The following is an 18,861-nucleotide window of genomic DNA, read 5'->3' as shown; positions in this document are numbered from 1 at the left end:
TGAAGAAAAAGAAAATGGTCCCATGAGGAGAGGTATTAATTATGATGTTAGGGCACCAAAAGTAAAAGTGACTACATTTACTAACTGTTGGGCTTGCAATGGAATTATGGAAAATTGAACTATACTGTTCAACTAGAGTCCTTTCCTGAGAGTACCACTGGCGACTGTAAGGGTTAGGAAAATAAATTCTGATACGAGAACCTTGTGTTAGGATACAAGACTTCATTTATACCAAAATGAAAACCCCTATTGTCATTAAACAGTGACACCACAGGCTTGTTGAAGTTGAAAGATGTTTGTACTTTTATGTTCCTGACAATAAACACAGTAGAAAAACATACTTTACGATCCACATTAAATAATTAGTGCAAAATCTATTTATGAGTTTGAAATTGGCAGCAACTCAGTAGTATTACAGTAACCAAACAAGCAGAAACAAAGAAATTATCCAAAGCATTCATTAATTTAGTTATGTATTTCATAATAGAGGTAGTTTCGACTGAAACCCCAATTTCAACAAACAACACTTCCTGGTCACTAAAATATATAACAAAATGAAGTCTTTATTCAATACTCACCACCAAATATGGAGAGATGTTAGAAGTACACGTTCCGAGTATTTCCAATCCCTCCCACCGTTCATCCATTGATAAGTTGCTCTTATACCTCTCAACTAGAGTTCTCAAAGCAGTATCTGCGGAGAATTGGGCCACCATATCATTTATATCTTATCATCTGCTGCTTGCAGAATTTTACAAGCAGCAATCTATAGGCAGACATTTGGAAAGCTATATAGCATACTAAACCAAGTTTATTTCACCAAAACTCCTCAAGATAGATAGCCTCAAAAATCAACAGATCAGCTTTATTTAGGCCTTCTATCTCCATCCCAAAGTGACTGGTTAAGGCATTTACTCCCTTACAAATTCCGCATCTCATAAGATTGATTGATTTCCTCAATCTTCCTCTACAAATCTGGCTAAATCTGCAAAACTAACAATACGCCCCACTTTTGTTGAGATAAACAGGAAACTATATATTCATGACTAGAGTGGATGAAATACAGAGTGGCTTCCATTAGCTAGAGTTACTAGGAAATGATCTAAAATAAGAACACCAAGTGCATACAAACAAAATGAAAAAGGAAAATAATAGTGCATACTCACTTGTTTAGCAGCAAGTGCCTGCTGGAAGCCAATGCTTCCCATGCTCCATCAAAAACTCAACACTGACAGTGCCTCAAAGTTGGACTTGAACTTGGCAGGCAAATGGAAGCAATACATTCACAGTAACCATTCTCAAGAACCTTGAGAACAAAAACAAATCTAGATGAACAGGTTGTGAAAAGGACTTTAGAAAGCATTACAATCAAACTACAAAACCAAGAGGTGGAAAATGAGTGAAGTTCCTACTCACCAGCTACACTTGCATATTGATTTCACACAAAATAAGGACCTGTCCAGGCTGATTGTCCTGGATACTGCACAGGCAGTGAGCTAAACTGCTGGTTCCCATTCACAGGTTGCTGTTGATGCGATTTCTGTTCATGATGATGCTCAAGAGTATTGTAGTCCTGCCAGCCTTTATCCTTCTCCATATGAAACTGCACTGCAGGAGCTTGCTTTCCAGGGAAAGGAAAGCTTACCGTTCCAGTGAAGCCATTGCTTCTGTTATTTACATGTTGGGGATCAGCATGAGATGAATAACAGAGAGAACTCTCACGCATAGAGCCTTCTAATGATGATGCCAACTGATGTCCATCCAACCAACTATAATCATCCATCGGAGGGTTCCTCAATTCTACAGCAGAAACAGATTCATTCAGCGCCTTTAGAGGAACAGGGCTAAAACCTGGTGGCGGACCAAGATGCCTGACTGGGCGGCTAATAGGATTCTTCTGCATTCCAACTAGTGAAGCTGAGGTAGTTCTAGCAGCCAAATCATCACCAGTAACTTCAGATGACACAATAGCATTAATTCTGGATGGCATCACAGTTTCTGAAATTTTTGTCCGACTGCAGTACATACCACTAGCATGAACATTGATGGGCAGTTGGATAGCAACAGAATGAGCAGCAGAATGAGAAAAGCCTAAATTATCTTCCATCTGACTCTTAGTTAAATGCCCATTCTCCAACATTTTCAAACCTTTTAAGCTATTAGCCAGAGAAGTAGCTTCTTCTAATGACCACCTAGATCCATGCATCTGAACAGGCTGCAGATGCTGAGGGAGAAAACTACCAATAGATACAGGAAGTGGATGACTAGCATCAAATGTGTCATGCTGGTGAAGACTATCATAAGGAGCAGGCATAGTGCTGCCATAAAATTTGAGATCACCAGCAGAACTACTTAGATCAAGCTTCAAAATATCAGAGGGGGGATGATTGTGATCCATCACCTCAGTTCTCTTCTCATTCATAGCTGGCTGGAAAACAATCACTTCATCGTCATCGTCATCTTCTTCACCAACCATTCTAGGTTGTGGGATTGGCTGAACATTTCCAATATTAGTTATATTTTCAGAGGGGGATTCATGCACCACACTATTCGTTACCACAGGGGTAGCGGAGCTCACTGTGACATCTGCAAATGGCTCAACACCAATAAGAAATTTCTTAGCTTTTGAATCAAAACAAACAGTTTTCTGATCAACCCTAATGACATTAGCTAGAGCCTTCCCAGCGGCCAAAATTCTCTTGACACGGGCTTTCCTTTCCTTATTGCCATCGCTTACAAAGGAACATTTCCTTGAGAAGTCCAAAATGGAGTGTGCAGGAGCAAGAGGCAAGAACCCTCGCAACTCAAAGTTCTCCCACAATGCAAGACGGTTTTCAGTCTCTCCTTCATACCTACTCATATTGAAAAAGCAGGTCTCATCTTCATCATCATCCATGCACCTTGGCCTAATTGACAAAATTTTATTCAGCAATGACACACAATGTTTCCAGAAAAGAGATCTAGTAATTGACTGTTTCTCATCAACATCACTACCAGCAGCTGCAATATCAGGGCAACAAGCTAGCCATTCTAAAAAAACCAAAATAGAAGGTAAAGTGTAGCTTGAAGAAACATCCCGGAGCTGTGAACATCTCTCTATTACATGTCCCATCAACTCAAAAACAGCAGTGAATGCATTCTGAAGCAGGGCAGCACGCTGTACAATTTCAGCATATGTTTGACCTTCACTCTCCCTCTTCAGATTGTGAACTGTAAATATGAGAATGGCAACCAGCCTAACAAGGAGAAGTGCATTCTCAGCAGCACCTGTGCCAAAATTCAGTTCCTCTTCTGGCCCAGAAGAGAGAAGTGCACATAAATCACGGCTAACCCGAGTAAGAACATCTGCAAAAGTCTCCAGGCTGCACAAAGTAAGCATTGATAAGGACACAACCCCCCAAAAAGACTAGGTCAATAACAAAAGTGAGAGGCCTGCTGAAAAAATATACCTTGTGCATGTAAAAAGAATGCCATTAAGACGCACAAATCGAATGCAAAAGGACTTAAAAATATCCTGGACACCAGATACTTTCTCCTTAGCAGGGTTTGGTTCCATGTTGGCATCTTTAGATGCAAGCTTTGCTTCCAATTTCCCCCTGCCTTTCCCCGATAGCCGGACAGCAGGCTCCTTGAAGGGGCCCTTAACATCCCCATGGAGCTGCGAGTAATTATGGCGATTCTGCAAACGGTAATGCATATATTTAATACAATTTCATAATCATATGCATGTTCCAATACTAGCATATAAATAATAAACCCACTCGGAATCAGCTTTCAAGTCAGTAACATTTAATATTAAATAATTACACACTCTTAACAATTATATAAAACTGGCAAACCCTAAAAGTTGAACTGTCAATAAACTAGCAGCATGCTCAAAGAAAATAAGATAAAAACTGTCATTGAACACAATTAAGAATTCTCACAGAACTCCATAATGGAAAGAATAAGATAACAGTTTATCATTATGACAAGTTGTAGCTTCTGCTAATCTATGGATATCAATGGGTAACACAATATCTTCTACTACAGGCAACATTTTGTGTCAGCAATCTACGAAACCCCATTTCTAATCTTCATAAGAAACGTAATTAACTACAAAAGGAGGGATAAATAATTTCTTCCCATTAGACTGAAAGGTCTAGGCATCTGTTCTACAAAGAATCAGCACCTTCGCAGAATACCACCCAAGACATGGTTAAAGTTTACTTTACAATTATCCTCATTTTCCAAAAAACCACAAGTACTTATGAAGATGCACATAACAAAATGTTCATGCAAATCAACTTAGTCTAGATGTAACAAACGCACAGATTAAATGTCACCCATAATACATCCAAAAGGCCACCATGTCATTAATGTCCAAAACCCTAAACCCAAATAGAAACTAAAATTTGCACTCATACCTTCTCAAATGCTACAATCAAGTTATCCCTCGCAGTTGAAAAAGGGTTATCAACAGCTAAACTCCGGAAATACCGATAAATGGCCACCAGCTCATCTCCTGAATATGAAGCTAATATAGCAAGCTGAAATAAGGAGATAATTGACCATGTAAAAAATCAGAATCTTGTTGAACAGAAGAAATACAAAACAAGTGCAGAAAGATTATAAGGGCGTAAAAGTTAAGAATACTCTATTAACCAGGAAAATGGAAAAACCTGATGATGCGGATTCCCACTTGATGGCCAAATTGATGCAGCTTGCAAGTAGTAATTTGAAGCAGCTGCATACTCGCGTGATTTAGAATTTCCATCTCCGTATAGTCCTTTGTACCGCGCTAAGTCTCCCAAGTATATTAAACAACGGTGACAAGACACCAAACCCTTTTTTATATCGGCAGATTTCTTCCCATCTTTTCCCATAATAATTTGGCTTTCTGAATCATCAGAAAAATACCCAAATGGGAGTCCATACTTTGCTCTGATTTTCAAAATCAGATCATGATAAAATCCTGTTGCTTCTGAAAGGAAAGTCTTAAACTGCAGTCTTATTTTTGTAAGCCTGTCAGGTCGTGGAGGAACTTGCACACCCTGAGATGTGTTTGATCCTGAAGACGCTAAAGCAGCACTATGATGTGACCTTAGTTCCTCAATCCGCTTGTAATGTAACTGCCATAGAGCATATTCAATATTGTGCTGCTCAGAAAAAGCATGGTCCTCAAGAATTATTGCCTCATAGTTCTCACGCATCTGCTGCCAGGCACTGGGATCTGAAGGTACCCGTGCCTGAGCTGATCTCCTACGATTATTTTCCAACTCTACATTCTGCAGAAAGTACCAAATATTACTTCATAAGTTCAGAACCTCCAAAGGAACCTTATTTCCTAAAGGAAAAAAAAAGAATACCTTTTCATAAAGACGCTGTGCATGCTCCCTGGATGGAGCAGACATTTTATCAATCTGCACTATCATCATCCATCTAAAATACTTCGTCAAAATGAAATAAACCTACAGAACTTACACACCATTAGCAACAAAAAATAAGCCATGTATCATTTCCTAAAGTGAATTCAAACAATTACAACTAAGCTGTAAGAAATAACGGGGGGAATACTCTGATCATCCAAAAGTGAGTCTCTATGTTAATCAAACTGCAAAGAACTCCAATTAATAGAACCCCTAGAGTCAGATAACTAGATGCTTGTAGTTAAAAATTCTAACACTCGAGATATAAATAAGAAAACAATCATAGTGCCAATCTAAATGAAAAAAATATCTATACAACCATTAAGTGAAAACCTATTACCAAGATAGACAAAAATAATCAGAGACGCTGGAGTCAACTCTGGCTAAATGCAAAAATGCTCTAAAAAGTACAATTATAAGCTCTAATCCAGTATGACTTCCCTCATACTTCAGCTCTCAAATGGAAGTTTCATTCAGTCCCAAAACATACGAAAAGTTAAAATCCTTCCCAAACCATGTCTTAGATATCCTCACCTAATTACTTGAACAATAATAGAAAATTGTTGTAGAATCGCTGGAAAAGATAATTCCAGAGCTGATCAATCCACCCTTACCTTAACATCCTAAAACTAATATTTACCTCATACTCGTATACCAACAAACAAACAAACAAACACATACATTGTTTCTGTTCTTGCAAATAGTTAGCAGGCCCAAAAAAAATTAAAATTAATATCTGCAGATTTTTAATTACATTAAATAAATTTTTTAAAAAAAGAAGAGATTCAAAAAGCGAAGAGAACGCGAATGAAAATCAGCCCCTCTCTTATTAGCCCATCAACTTCGTACGTATAATATTGTGAAAATCAAACAAAAGAAACGAAAAAGAAAAAACAAAGCTTTATTTTGTGTTACATTTACACCATCAGATTTTTTGCCCCTTTTTTCCTTTCAATTCTTCCCAAGAAAAAAAATAAGAAAAATTACATTAATTACACATAATTTTTTTTATTTCATACCCCAAAAAGAAAACCATCGGACCAGAAGATAACAGGGAGATGAATGCAGTAATATCAACCAATGCCCCCCAAGACACCGCAAAAGTATATCAAATCAGGAAAAAAATTAAAACTGAAATTTAAAAGGAAAAAAAAAGAACTGACCTGATGTGGAACAGATCTGAAGAGAAGCCTCGAATAAAAGCAACCGGAAAAGAATTTTGAGATGAATAAATAGGAATGGATTAGGGTTTGGTCGTTGGGAGAGAGAGAGAGAGGTGGTTTGTTTTGGGTCTAATTGGGGGATGAGATGAGCTTAGAATTTCAATATTTCCATGTGTTTTCTTTTCTCTTCTTTTCCCTTTTATATTTTTCATTTATTTATCCTTTCTAATTACATAGATTAAAGGCGAAGACTAATGTCACCTGTCCAAAACGGCACCTTTTTAGTAGCTGCTGCTATTTCTCAAAACCAAATTAAGCCCATGGAATATATTTTAACAATTTCATCTAATTAAATAATATGAAATTTGAATTTATGATAATTTCTTATTTGTATATTGTACTAAAAGATATGTTCAAAAATATAAATTAATATTATTAAAATGAAATCTTTATTATGTAGTTTTCATTCATGAATGTGTGATAATCTAATAAGTTAAAAAAAACATATTTTTCAGGCTTCCATTAATACATAAATGCCCCATCCTGTACTTTTAAAATATCATACATCTTTTTATCACTGTATTAATTCTCCTTAATTAAATTTTAAACTTAATTTTATATTGTGTATTAAATAATTCAGTAAAATATTTTTTTTATTTTTGAGTTATGGTTAAAAGTTAAAAGTTTAGAGTTCAAGCTTTAAGATCAAAGTTTAACATTCATGATTAAGAATTAGAGTTTTAGATTCATGATTTAGGATCGAAGTTTAAGGTTGAAGTTAAGTTTCTAAGTTTAAATATTTTTTAGTTTTTTTAATTATTTTTATTTTAAGACAAATTAATTAGAATTGGAAAAAAGAGAGTAGAAATTGAATAGGATTGGATGAGTGCAGTATAACAACTACAGGTTGTGGTGTGACATCATACACTTTTAGGGTTAGAGATGAAGATGAAGGCAAACAGTAGCCTTGGTCTCCTTCTCCAAATGTTAAATTTATTATATAATCCTTTTTAAAATTTATCAATTTATAAATTAATATAACAATAAAATTACACTTTGGTCTTCAAAAAATTATTATTCATTTCTAACGACTTAAAATAATTTTTGGTTTCGCTCCTATTTAAGATTACATTAATAAAAGTTAATCTCATAATTAAAATAAAACTATATTTAAATTTATCATTAAAAATTAGAATAAATACGGTAAAAGTAATAAATTATTTTTTAGTGAAAAGTTAAATCTTAATCAACAATTTTAATTTAATTTAGTTTATACACGAGTCAATCGGACACCAATTAAGTTAGAAAATAACTAAAAATAATCTATTTAACAAGTAACAAATATCATTATGGGGTATTTTTATCTTTTTTTATGTTTTATATAAAATTCATAAAAATAATTTAAACTCAATAATAAATCATCAAATAATGAGATTTGAACTTAAAATACGAATATCCTTGACGTCTTAAATTTATTATTTCAATCAAAACCTCGTTTATTCTTTTCCATAAGGTTTTAAATATATTTTTACATGTTTTCACCCACGAATATGCTATAATGAATTGTGAGAGAAATTTGTTACCCTGAATTGAGATTGTGTGTGTGTGTGTTTTTTTAACTTATTTGTCTATTTATTCTTATTCCCTCGATTGTAAAATGTGAAAATTTAACTACTTTTTTATATATGAACCAAACAAGATTCCTTTATAATAAAAATGTAAAAGATTTCTAATTTTATATTTCTATTATTAGTATTTTTATTTGTTAATCAAATTTGATATTTGATTCACTTTAAGGCACCAATAATACATAGAATAAATTATTAAAAACGTGTACAAATATTATCTTTAAAAAGTACAAGAAAATACTATATATACAAGATTTATTAATTAAAATTATAATAGAAAATATGTAATAATTTAATGATTTTAGGTGAACTGAATTTGTTTTTATATTCAATGAGTGGTCATTTAATCAGTTTCAATAAATAATTAAAATTTTGCTTTAAGATATATATTATAAAAATATTTGTATTAGTGTCTTGAGACATCACGAGAAACATATTTTGAGACCTTTAGCCACTTCAAATATTTTTAGGTATAAATCTTTAGATTTATCACTGTTGGAAGGTAAGTCATAGATACAAAGAGAAAACAATTGGATGCGCTTTGTTTGCAATTTATTGTGGTTTGTGGTGCAATTGATGATGCAACCAGGTGCAGATATATCCAAATACATCACTTGCATGAGTGATCATGCAGCTTGCCATTACTTACTAAAGTTCCCAAATGTGTGACACACTTCTAAAGGTTTTGTATGATCAATATAAAGTTAGAAATATTGTTTTTAAAGATCAAAAGACGTTAAATTATAATTTTATTATTGTATCCACGTAAAAATTTATAAACCTTTTAAAATATATATTTTTTAGAGTGATAAAAGTTGGGTTTTAACTTTTGAAGGATTTTAAAAATAATCATTAGATTAAATTGAGATTTTATAAATTTGGAATGGAAAACAATTTGTCCTCTCTAGAGCTGCCCACCTCCTACTCTGTTGAAATAAAAAGAAATAATATAACTTAGGAAAATTACAATAAAAATATAGAAAACTTGGAAAGGTAACACATATTCTTCTAGGTGTTAAACTTGTCAAAGTACAATTTTACTTTTATCAATTTAAAATTTTTAAAATTTTAAAAAGGCCAAAATAACAAAAGTTCTATTTTATGGATTGGTGCCAGCCCCTAAATCTGCCTCTGCAAGTGATAAAATTGAATTGAAGTTGTTAAAATAATAATTTATCCAATATTAGTTAATAAGAAGCTAAGTTTAACTGTATTTCTGGTTTTTGTTAGTAACAGACTTGCCTTCATTTGTTTCTTTGAATTACTTATTTTTCTGGTCGGTACCTTGCAATTTTAGAAATTTGGAAGATGAAATTTATAGTTAACTGTTGTTACTTCTTCTCACCTATTTTTCAACCCTAGATCACAACTTATATCTTAATTCTGATTTTTGCTTAACAACTTACAATTTGTTAACAATAATTTTGCATTCTATATAGATTGGTGCCTTTTGTTTTTACTTATGCCACACTATCTTAGAGGCAAACATGATTTAGATTAGAATATTTATGAAAAAAAAAAAGGAAATTTTCTAAGTTTCACTAATAGGATCGGCAAAATTAATGATAAATGCTACTTTTTTAAAAAAATTAGGGAAGCAAGTTATTTTTATTGATATTTAGGAAAAAAACTGAAAAGCATTTTATACTAAGCACGTTTGTGCTTTTCACTCTTTAACTTAAATTCGAGTTTTCTTTTATTTTATTTCTAAAGTATGTTGTTTTAAGTTTTTATTTTAATTAATAGTTATTATTATTATTATAAATAAACATGTTATTCTCATGTTTTAATTAACAGACATGTTTTCAAATTTTTATTTTAATTAATAATTTTTGTTTATAAAAAAATAAATATATATTATATATTATTATGTTAAATATATTTTATATTTTTAAAAATAATAAGAAAATAAATATATCATTTAGAAGTACTTAAGTTTCACGATTACATTCTAATTTAATTGGCATTGAGATACTTATTAATTTTGGAGAAGCAACCTCAAAGTGTAAGGGGATAAAAGAAAAACACAAGGGATGTGTGGTGTAATTGAGACAGAGCAATTTATCACGTTATCTCTTGGCATTGCTTTCTCAACCTCATGAGTCCCCATCTCACTTTCACCCCTTTTCCTTGCTTCGTTTCGGTCCTTCAATTTTTGCTACGTTTCTCACACTCCCACTCTCATTTTCCATTTTCTTAGCTACGCCCTCCTTTTCCTTCCATTTCTGGTTTTCAGATTTAGGATAATCATCTCATATACAAATATGCTTTATGTAAGTACCCTCAGTTTTTGATAGAAAAAGAAAAGAAAAGAGAGAAGAGAACAAATATATTGATATTCGTTTTTCGTCTTTTGTTGGTATGTTCTCTAAACTGAATTATAATAATCAAAAGAGACTCATCACTTCAATTTCCAAATTTTATTATTTTGATAAAATTACTTGTACATATAGTAATATTTATAAGAGTAGAAGATGATATGTATAACTATACAAATAAATCAGATAAATTAATTGACCAAATTGAAATGATAAAACTATTGATGGGTGTAAAAATGCATAAGATTAAGCTTTTATGGGGTGGGAAGAAAATTCCCCCGAAAATAGAGGACCGTAGATACAAAAAGAGCAAATAAATATTTAAAAGAGACAATTGTGTGGAAACGGAAGGCAAGAGGTGGATGCATTCCAAGTCAGTAAGATAGACAGGCGCAAGATTCCAAATACCTTCTCTCTTATCTGCCACTTAGGAGCCACGCCTACGTTGAGTGCTTCTCCCGCTCTCTTATAAAACTCCAAATATATTTTCGAAGGCAATCAGCAGCCTGCAACTCTTCTCTTCATCCTTTTTCATTGGAAGCTTCTCTTCCAAAGGTATGGCTATGGTTTTTATTATTAGTTTCAGTTCTCTTTTTTGCTCACATATCATGACGATTACGTTTCAGTTAAGTTTTGGAAGCAATAAATTTATGAGCAAAGATATCTTCATAAAAGGGTTGGTGTTTCTATACTTAGAAATCGAGAAAGTTCTGGGAAATATTATCACCGTTTGTTTACCAATCAATTACTTACTTTTGCTTTTTTATATTTTCTATTTGATTGAAACAGAAATAATCAGTTCTCGAAGGAAGTCGTTTCCTTTAATCAGTTCTCGAAGGAATAAGTGTATAGAAATTTTGATTCTATTATAACTTGTAAATCGTACTAAACTAAGAACATATCTACAATGCAATTTAAGTCCCTGTAAGCCTTAAAATTTAAAATAATGGTAAAAGATATAATAAGAAGCCCATCTTTTTGGTATCCTAATAGATGTTTGGTTATTTGGTTTTCCCTCCCCGCGCATTTCCTTAATAGCTAGAGTAATGAAATCAAGAGTGGTAGAGTGCTGTTAGTAACCAAGCACTCCATAAATGTACATTACAGTCTAATGTAATTATAGGGTTTGAAGTATGGGATTGTAGAGTAATTTATTATTTGTGGTTTTGTTTTTAATGTTGCAAGCTTAGAGTGATCAGTGATATTTGTTGGAGGGAGAAAAGATGGACTATGTGTACGGACCAGGAAAGAACCATCTCTTTGTTCCAGGGCCGGTTAACATCCCGGAACCAGTTCTTCGAGCCATGAACAGGAACAATGAGGATTACCGTTCCCCTGCCATTCCTGCCATGACAAAAAATCTTCTTGAAGATGTCAAGAAAATTTTCAAGACTAGTACTGGAACTCCCTTTTTGATTCCAACTACAGGTAATCCTTGTTTTAACAAGTTTTCATTTATCCATCTCAGGTTAAGATTAGCCGACTTGAAAACTAAAACATATGAAAAGTGTTGTTTGCCAATGATGTCCTTTTTGAATCATATCATTAATCACAAGTAGTATCTTACTTGTTTGGTATTGGTTTATGAATATAATGTTGCTGTTTGAAGTCAGGAACTGGTGCATGGGAGAGTGCACTCACTAATACCCTGTCCCCTGGAGATCGAACTGTATCTTTTCTAATTGGACAATTCAGTCTGCTGTGGATTGATCAACAACAACGCCTCAACTTCAACGTCGACGTTGTTGAAAGTGAGTGGGGTCAAGGTGCTAACCTTGACATTCTGGCAGAAAAACTTGCAGCTGATCACTCCCACACAATCAAGGCCATTTGCATTGTTCACAATGAGACTGCAACCGGAGTCACCAACAACCTGGCTACTGTGAGAAAATTACTTGGTAAGTAGTGGATGTGTATTCAACTGGTGTTGGAGCTGTTGTCTTTTATTGTAGTGAAAGCTGATACAAAGCTCAAATGAATGAAAAAAAAAAGATTGTCAAATATTTATGATCGAAGCTATGTGTATTCAACTTCTAAACATAGTTATTGTTTCTTCTTAGATCATTATAGGCACCCAGCATTACTTCTTGTTGATGGAGTTTCCTCTATTTGTGCCCTTGATTTTCGTATGGATGAGTGGGGAGTAGACGTCGCACTAACCGGTTCTCAGAAGGCACTTTCTCTTCCCACAGGACTGGGTATTGTTTGTGCAAGCCCCAAAGCTTTGGAGGCATCCAAAAGTGCAAAATCAGTTAGAGTTTTCTTCGACTGGAATGACTACCTCAAGTTCTACAAACTGGGAACATTTTGGCCATACACCCCTTCAATCCAGCTATTGTATGGGCTAAGAGCCGCTCTTGATCTTATATTCGAGGAAGGACTCGACAATGTGATTGCAAGGCATACCCGTATGGGCAAAGCAACAAGGTGAGCCATTCTTTTCTTTCCTCTATGTCTCAAGTTCACGAGGTCAAAGCCATAACCGACATTGATTTTTTGTTGGGTGCACATTATAAAAAACAGGCTTGCTGTGGAGGCATGGGGCTTGAAGAACTGCACACAAAAGGAGGAATGGTACAGTGACACTGTGACTGCTGTCCTTGTTCCCCCTTATATTGATAGTGCAGAAATAGTGAAAAGGGCATGGAAGAGATACAATATGAGCTTAGGTCTGGGCCTCAACAAAGTGGCCGGAAAGGTATTCAGAATTGGACATCTTGGAAACCTAAATGAGGTAATTCCTGAATCAAGTATTGCTCCTTTCCTTTTAATCTCTTGATTACCATATATTTTCACTTGATAAAATTAAATAGCAACTTGTTAGAAGCAATTACTAAAGCAAATGTTCCGTATTTTTTTGCTTTGATCTATTTCAGTTGCAATTGTTGGGTTGTCTAGCCGGTGTGGAGATGATACTCAAAGATGTCGGATATCCGGTTAAGCTGGGCAGTGGAGTTGCTGCCGCCTGCGCGTACCTGCAGAACAACATCCCTATGATCCCTTCCCGGATCTAATCAATCTGTTATGCTTGTAATTATGTTTCTTCTACCTCCTGCTTCAAGGTACTCTGTAAAAGAAAAATGCTTCCTTTCTATTGAAGCTTTCCAAATCCAGTACTTGACATGTTACTTATTGTAGTATGCTCTATTTCATATATGTTTAGTTTTGGTACATCAAATTTGCTTTCGGATTCATTGTTTGGTGAAGTGAAAATTTTTAAATAATAATAGAAAATAGAAGAGAAAATATATTTTTTCAAAATTATAAACCTTAGTATATTATTAGTTTGGCACTTCATGAAAGATTTGATATGCGTCTAATAACTTTTGTTATAAATTTCTATATGAATCACTTTATAGTAGAAGTTTATATTAAAATACTTGAAGGATTTAGAATGCTGGAAGCATACAAAATTCTTGAGAAATTATTCAATATAGTTGTATAAATATTTATATGAATTGATTTGAATTTATATATAATTAATCGAGATTTCCTAATATAGTTTTTAATGAGACAATATGTTATACATATTATAGGTATGTATATTTTTCTTCCTTGATTAGGATTTTTTTTTTCCATAATGGACATCTAAAGAATAATGTTATGAATATTTTATTATTAAGTTGATATCATCAAAATCAAGATAAAAATGCCAAATCAATAATACAGATGCAAACCTGCTAGCAAAACCGCCGCTTAGTTTGGTCAGTATTGCTATGTCTATGTGTTTAGTCGCTTTGGTGATACAATAATTTATCTCATAGTAACCTTGGGGCTTTCATTCATTAATAAACGTTTATCCTTGTCCTTTCAAAAATAAAAATGAACGCAGCCAATTCAATTCTTGTGAAACCGAATCCAAATAACTTACGAGCTTCATATGTCTAGTTGATCGCCTCTGTTCACCCTAAAGCCGAGATGCAGGGACAGCATTAAAGAGAGTGATCTTACGCCATTTTATGACACAACGGGAATGCCTGCAGGAAGCAAATAAACTGTCTGTATCGATAGCATTTTCCTCTAAACTTCGACCAAATCCGCAACTAAAAGCTACAACCCTCATGACAAACCCCCCCCAAAACCAACTCTTTTGAACTCAATTATAGACGATCCATTATATACCCAAAATAACAAAATTTTGGTTCTGCTGAACTGCAACCACTCCCCTTTTTGTTCGACTGAAGAAACTTTTATAATATTTGTGGTTTTTGACCAAGTAGAGAAAGGGAATCCAGCACATAATGTTAAAATCAAAGGAGAGACCAATAACAAATGGATGGAATGCAGTGTGAATGTATCTAGCAGATGGAAGACCAACAATTGCCAGTCCATCTCTCAAGCCTCCGAAGATACGAAAGCCCCGAAGCTTCATCCATGGCAACTATGGCCACCACCTTATAACTGTCAGCTCCCTGACTTTCAAAGATCAATGGGTTTTGTCCGGTCCTGCACTGCTAGCCCTTCTGAAACTTTTGCAAGAGATTTGAGATTGCACTTGATCAAAGCTTCAACAAAGTAGCATGTCTCATCCTTTGTGTTTCCCTCGGGCACATCCACCACGAAGGATTCAATGACTAGAGTCCCAGGTCTGCCATCTATGATCTCTGGATGGAGTGAGATGATTGATTGACCAGCATGTTATATGCGGATGATAAGTTTGATATATCTTTAAGACTAGGGTTTTATTTCATTTATACTTAAAATAAAAATATGTTCTTTCTCTTGTGTTCTCCTATACCTTGTCGTTTGTATTACTGATTTCATAACATTAATCATATTATCTTTAAAATATGATAAAAATTTTAAAATAAATAAAAGCAATTTAATTAAAATATACAACAAATCCATCCATCCTATAATAAAATCTAATTTTCCATGTATCTTATAGTAAACACCCAAATTTAATCAATAATAAAATATATTATTATATATAAATTTATTCATAAAATATTTAATAATATTAAGTCTTTTAAAATAATTCTTTTATTTTAGGAATGATAAATATGATTATCAGACTAGTTTATATTTAGAACTTGGGTTTAATAATAATAAATTTTTAAATTTAAGCTAATGAAAGCTTTGCATAATTGGTAAAGACATAGACTTTTGATTTTGAGTATCTAGGTTTGAAATTGACCATGACTGATTGTCATACATGAGTTTTAATTTAGTTAGTCATTTTAGTTCAAACTATTTCACTTTTTAATTTATTTATATGCTTGTGCGGTAATAATTTAATTTTACATTTTGTGGTTGTTTGAACTTATATTTGTATTTATATTTTAATTAATTGTGAAATTTTTAAAAAAAATAAAAATAACTACTGTAACACCCCTAAATCGTATCCGTCGCTGAAACAGGGTTACGTAGTATTACCAGAGTTTACAGAACAAATAACAGACATTTCATGTCATATAGTGTTCATATCATAAACTAATCTAAATCCATCATATTGTCCCTTATGTAAGTCTTCGATGCCCAAAATACATGTTAGAAATAAGTCGGGACTAAACCAGGTGCTCAGAAAATTTTTCAGGAAACATTACAAATTTTCAAGGGCGCAGGGGACACACGCCCGTGTGTCTCACACGGTCAAGAGACATGCCCGTGTCTCAAGCCGTGTGGGCATTCAAATTAGGGACACACGGCCGTGTCCTAGCCCATGACCAAACTTAGGAGCTCTCTGACTTAGGTTACACGGCCAAGCCACACCCCTGTGTGCTAGGCCGTATGAGCATACTGACTTGCATTAATAAGGTGCAAAGGTCACACGGGCAAGCCACATGCTCGTGTGCTAGGCCGTGTGAACAATTTGAGTATTTTGTTTTGAAATTTAAAAGATGCAGGGGGCACACAACCAAACCACACGCCCAAGTGTTAGGCCGTGTGAACAATACTAAGTATACTGACTTATGCAAAATGTGAAAATACAAGGGACACACGGCAGTGTCACCTGGCTGTGTGTCACACACGGCTAAGACACATGCCTGTGTCTCTGCCCGTGTAGAAGAAAATAGGCCATTTCCAAGCCACATTTCTCACCCCAAATTTGCCATCAACTAATCAAACATTTTTGGACATCAATATACCATAATAAAGCACCCAAGTCAAGCCTAAATCAAGTTTTATTCTTAACATATCTCTACTTATACCTTATTATCCAACTTACCAAATTGACCAAAATCACATGTATACTTATTTATATCAAACATACTAGCTCAACCCAATCATCAACATACCTATAAATTATCCATCATTCAACCATATCAAAACACACATTAATCATGATAAGGCCATATACTTACATATCAAAATATATCAAGCACAAGCCATTCAAATGGCTAACCACAACAAGACATTTGCATGCCAACATTTGGCCAAATTAACCTATACATGCCATTATAACCAAAATTAGTTTGCTATATATACCGAAAAGGCCGATGGATAGTGTGATGTGGCTCCAACCAGCTTCTAACCTTAACGAGCTTCCGAGTTACTATAAAATAGGAGAAATAAACTAGAGTAATCATTTAATGCTTAGTAAGTTCGTATAACATAGAAATTAACTTACCATTTAATAACATTTAAGGTAAGCATACAAGAAATATCCAAATCAACTTGGCCAAAAGCCTAAACACATATCCTTATCATGTTAGCCATGTAAACACATATAATAACCCATAAACATGGTTGAACATAGTCACCAAGCAAGTTCCATACATGTATCATCCATCTAATTTTTCAACATATCATGTAATCTCATTTTCATGTAATTTCATGTATATACTGATAACAGTTCGTATTGGATTCACATTTTCTTATAACAGAACATTGCTCATTGAACCATTTAAAAATCGTTGGATACACGGGTAGTACACCCGAAGTGTACAAATTGTAATCCGTCAATTCATATTCAGGTATGCCCATGCGAGCATGTAATCGGAAAGCTCATGTGAGCCATGTAACGAGAAGCTTTTGCGAGCCAATTATCCGGAAGCTCATACGAGCCATAATTGGGAAGCTCAAGAGAGCTAAATTTGGGAAGCTCATGCAAACCAATATTGGGAAGCTCCGAAGAGCCACTAATCGAGAAGCTTATGAGAGCCATATATCGATATGCTCATAAGAGCTAAATAACGGGAAGCTCATGAGAGCCAAGAATTGGGACGCTCATAAGAGCGATGGTGTGTCCGCAACACATGCAGGACCACAACCAATTCGGGAACCCTTAATGACAATGTCATTTGTATCCATCGAATTTCTTAGGTTCAAACGAGACTTAGTACTTGTCAGATATTTTTTGGATATGTGATCAATGTTAATACATGACAATCATACATTTCACAATCATAATATTCAATCTAAAAATATAAACATACAATTTAGTTACATGAACTTACCTCGACAAGTGTTCGTGGATTGTAAGCTACTAATCTGATACTTTTTCTTTTCCTCTATCCAATTCCGTACCAGGTATATCCGGATATATACGAAGGAATTTAGCTCAATTTAATACAATTCACATTCAATTCAGTCCAATACATATCTTTGGCAAAATTACTATTTTGCCCCTATACTTTTAATTAATTATAGTTTTGTCCTAGGCTCGGAAAATAAAATTCATACAATTTAATCCTTATTCCAAGCCTAGCCAATTTTCATACATCACAATAGAAGACCGTGTATTTAATAAAATTTAGAATTTGTCCATGAATTCTTCATCTTTACAATTTAGTCCCTAAATCATAATTTCATCAAAATTCTCTTTACAAAAGTTGTTTATTTATCAACAACCTTTCATTTTCGACTATAAAACATCATAATTCAACTATATTCATCCATGGCAAAACCCTAATACTTCAATAGTTTTGCGAATTAATCCCCGAGATAGCTAGATTAAACTATTACAATCTCGGAAACATAAAAATCATTAAGAATGGGACAAGAATACTCATCTAATTAAGCAAAATAAGCTTGCTAACTTCATGCTCTCATAGCTAGGGTTTCCATGTTTTATTTTTAGGAAAGATGATGAAAATGATGCTATTTTATTATTTAATTCATTTATCATCTTTTATTTTATCATCTTTCCAATTTAACCCTTTCTTTATTAAATTTTTCAATGATGAATAATCATCCTTATCTACTAACTCCTCTAAATGGTCTATTTGCCATATAAGGACCTCCAAATTTGAATTCCATAGCTATTTGGTACCTTTAGCTACTAGAATTCAACTTTTGCACTTTGTGCAATTTGGTCTTTTTCATCAAATTAAACATGTAATCGGTAAAATTTCTTATCAAAATTTTTATATGATATTTCTATCATACTGTAGACCATAAA

The 18,861-nt window shown here is 33.8% G+C and overlaps 2 protein-coding genes across 6 annotated transcripts; one reads left to right on the top strand and one right to left on the bottom strand.

The window, feature by feature from the left end:
- Window positions 1–6,760, bottom strand: LOC105768987 (nonsense-mediated mRNA decay factor SMG7). Of its 4 annotated transcripts, XM_052630884.1 has the most exons (9): window positions 6,572–6,760; window positions 5,349–5,450; window positions 4,662–5,267; window positions 4,407–4,529; window positions 3,450–3,679; window positions 1,417–3,362; window positions 1,167–1,325; window positions 579–993; window positions 1–312 (listed from the first exon to the last, which is right to left on the bottom strand). In XM_052630884.1, the coding sequence occupies exons 2-6, from the start codon at window positions 5,415–5,417 to the stop codon at window positions 1,439–1,441; spliced, it is 2,952 nt and encodes a 983-aa protein (XP_052486844.1). In that variant the 5' UTR covers window positions 5,418–5,450; window positions 6,572–6,760; the 3' UTR covers window positions 1–312; window positions 579–993; window positions 1,167–1,325; window positions 1,417–1,438. The 4 variants fall into 4 exon arrangements, with proteins under 4 accessions (XP_052486844.1, XP_052486842.1, XP_052486845.1 ...); XM_052630882.1 differs by lacking the exon at window positions 1–312 and having other exon boundaries at window positions 435–993; XM_052630885.1 differs by lacking the exon at window positions 1–312 and having other exon boundaries at window positions 435–985.
- A 4,144-nt stretch (window positions 6,761–10,904) lies between these two features.
- Window positions 10,905–13,695, top strand: LOC105770045 (serine--glyoxylate aminotransferase). Of its 2 annotated transcripts, none has more exons than XM_012591079.2 (6): window positions 10,905–11,072; window positions 11,703–11,945; window positions 12,131–12,415; window positions 12,578–12,944; window positions 13,041–13,251; window positions 13,394–13,695. In XM_012591079.2, exons 2-6 carry the CDS (start codon window positions 11,741–11,743, stop codon window positions 13,529–13,531), a joined length of 1,206 nt encoding a protein of 401 aa, XP_012446533.1. In that variant the 5' UTR covers window positions 10,905–11,072; window positions 11,703–11,740; the 3' UTR covers window positions 13,532–13,695. The 2 variants fall into 2 exon arrangements, with proteins under 2 accessions (XP_012446533.1, XP_012446532.1); XM_012591078.2 differs by having other exon boundaries at window positions 10,906–11,072; window positions 11,708–11,945.
- The last annotated feature ends 5,166 nt before the right edge of the window (window positions 13,696–18,861 follow it).

This window comes from Gossypium raimondii, chromosome 5 (assembly GCF_025698545.1).
Source record: "Gossypium raimondii isolate GPD5lz chromosome 5, ASM2569854v1, whole genome shotgun sequence".
In the NCBI taxonomy this organism is placed as follows: domain Eukaryota; kingdom Viridiplantae; phylum Streptophyta; class Magnoliopsida; order Malvales; family Malvaceae; genus Gossypium; species Gossypium raimondii.
This window is presented reverse-complemented; position numbering and strand designations above follow the sequence as displayed.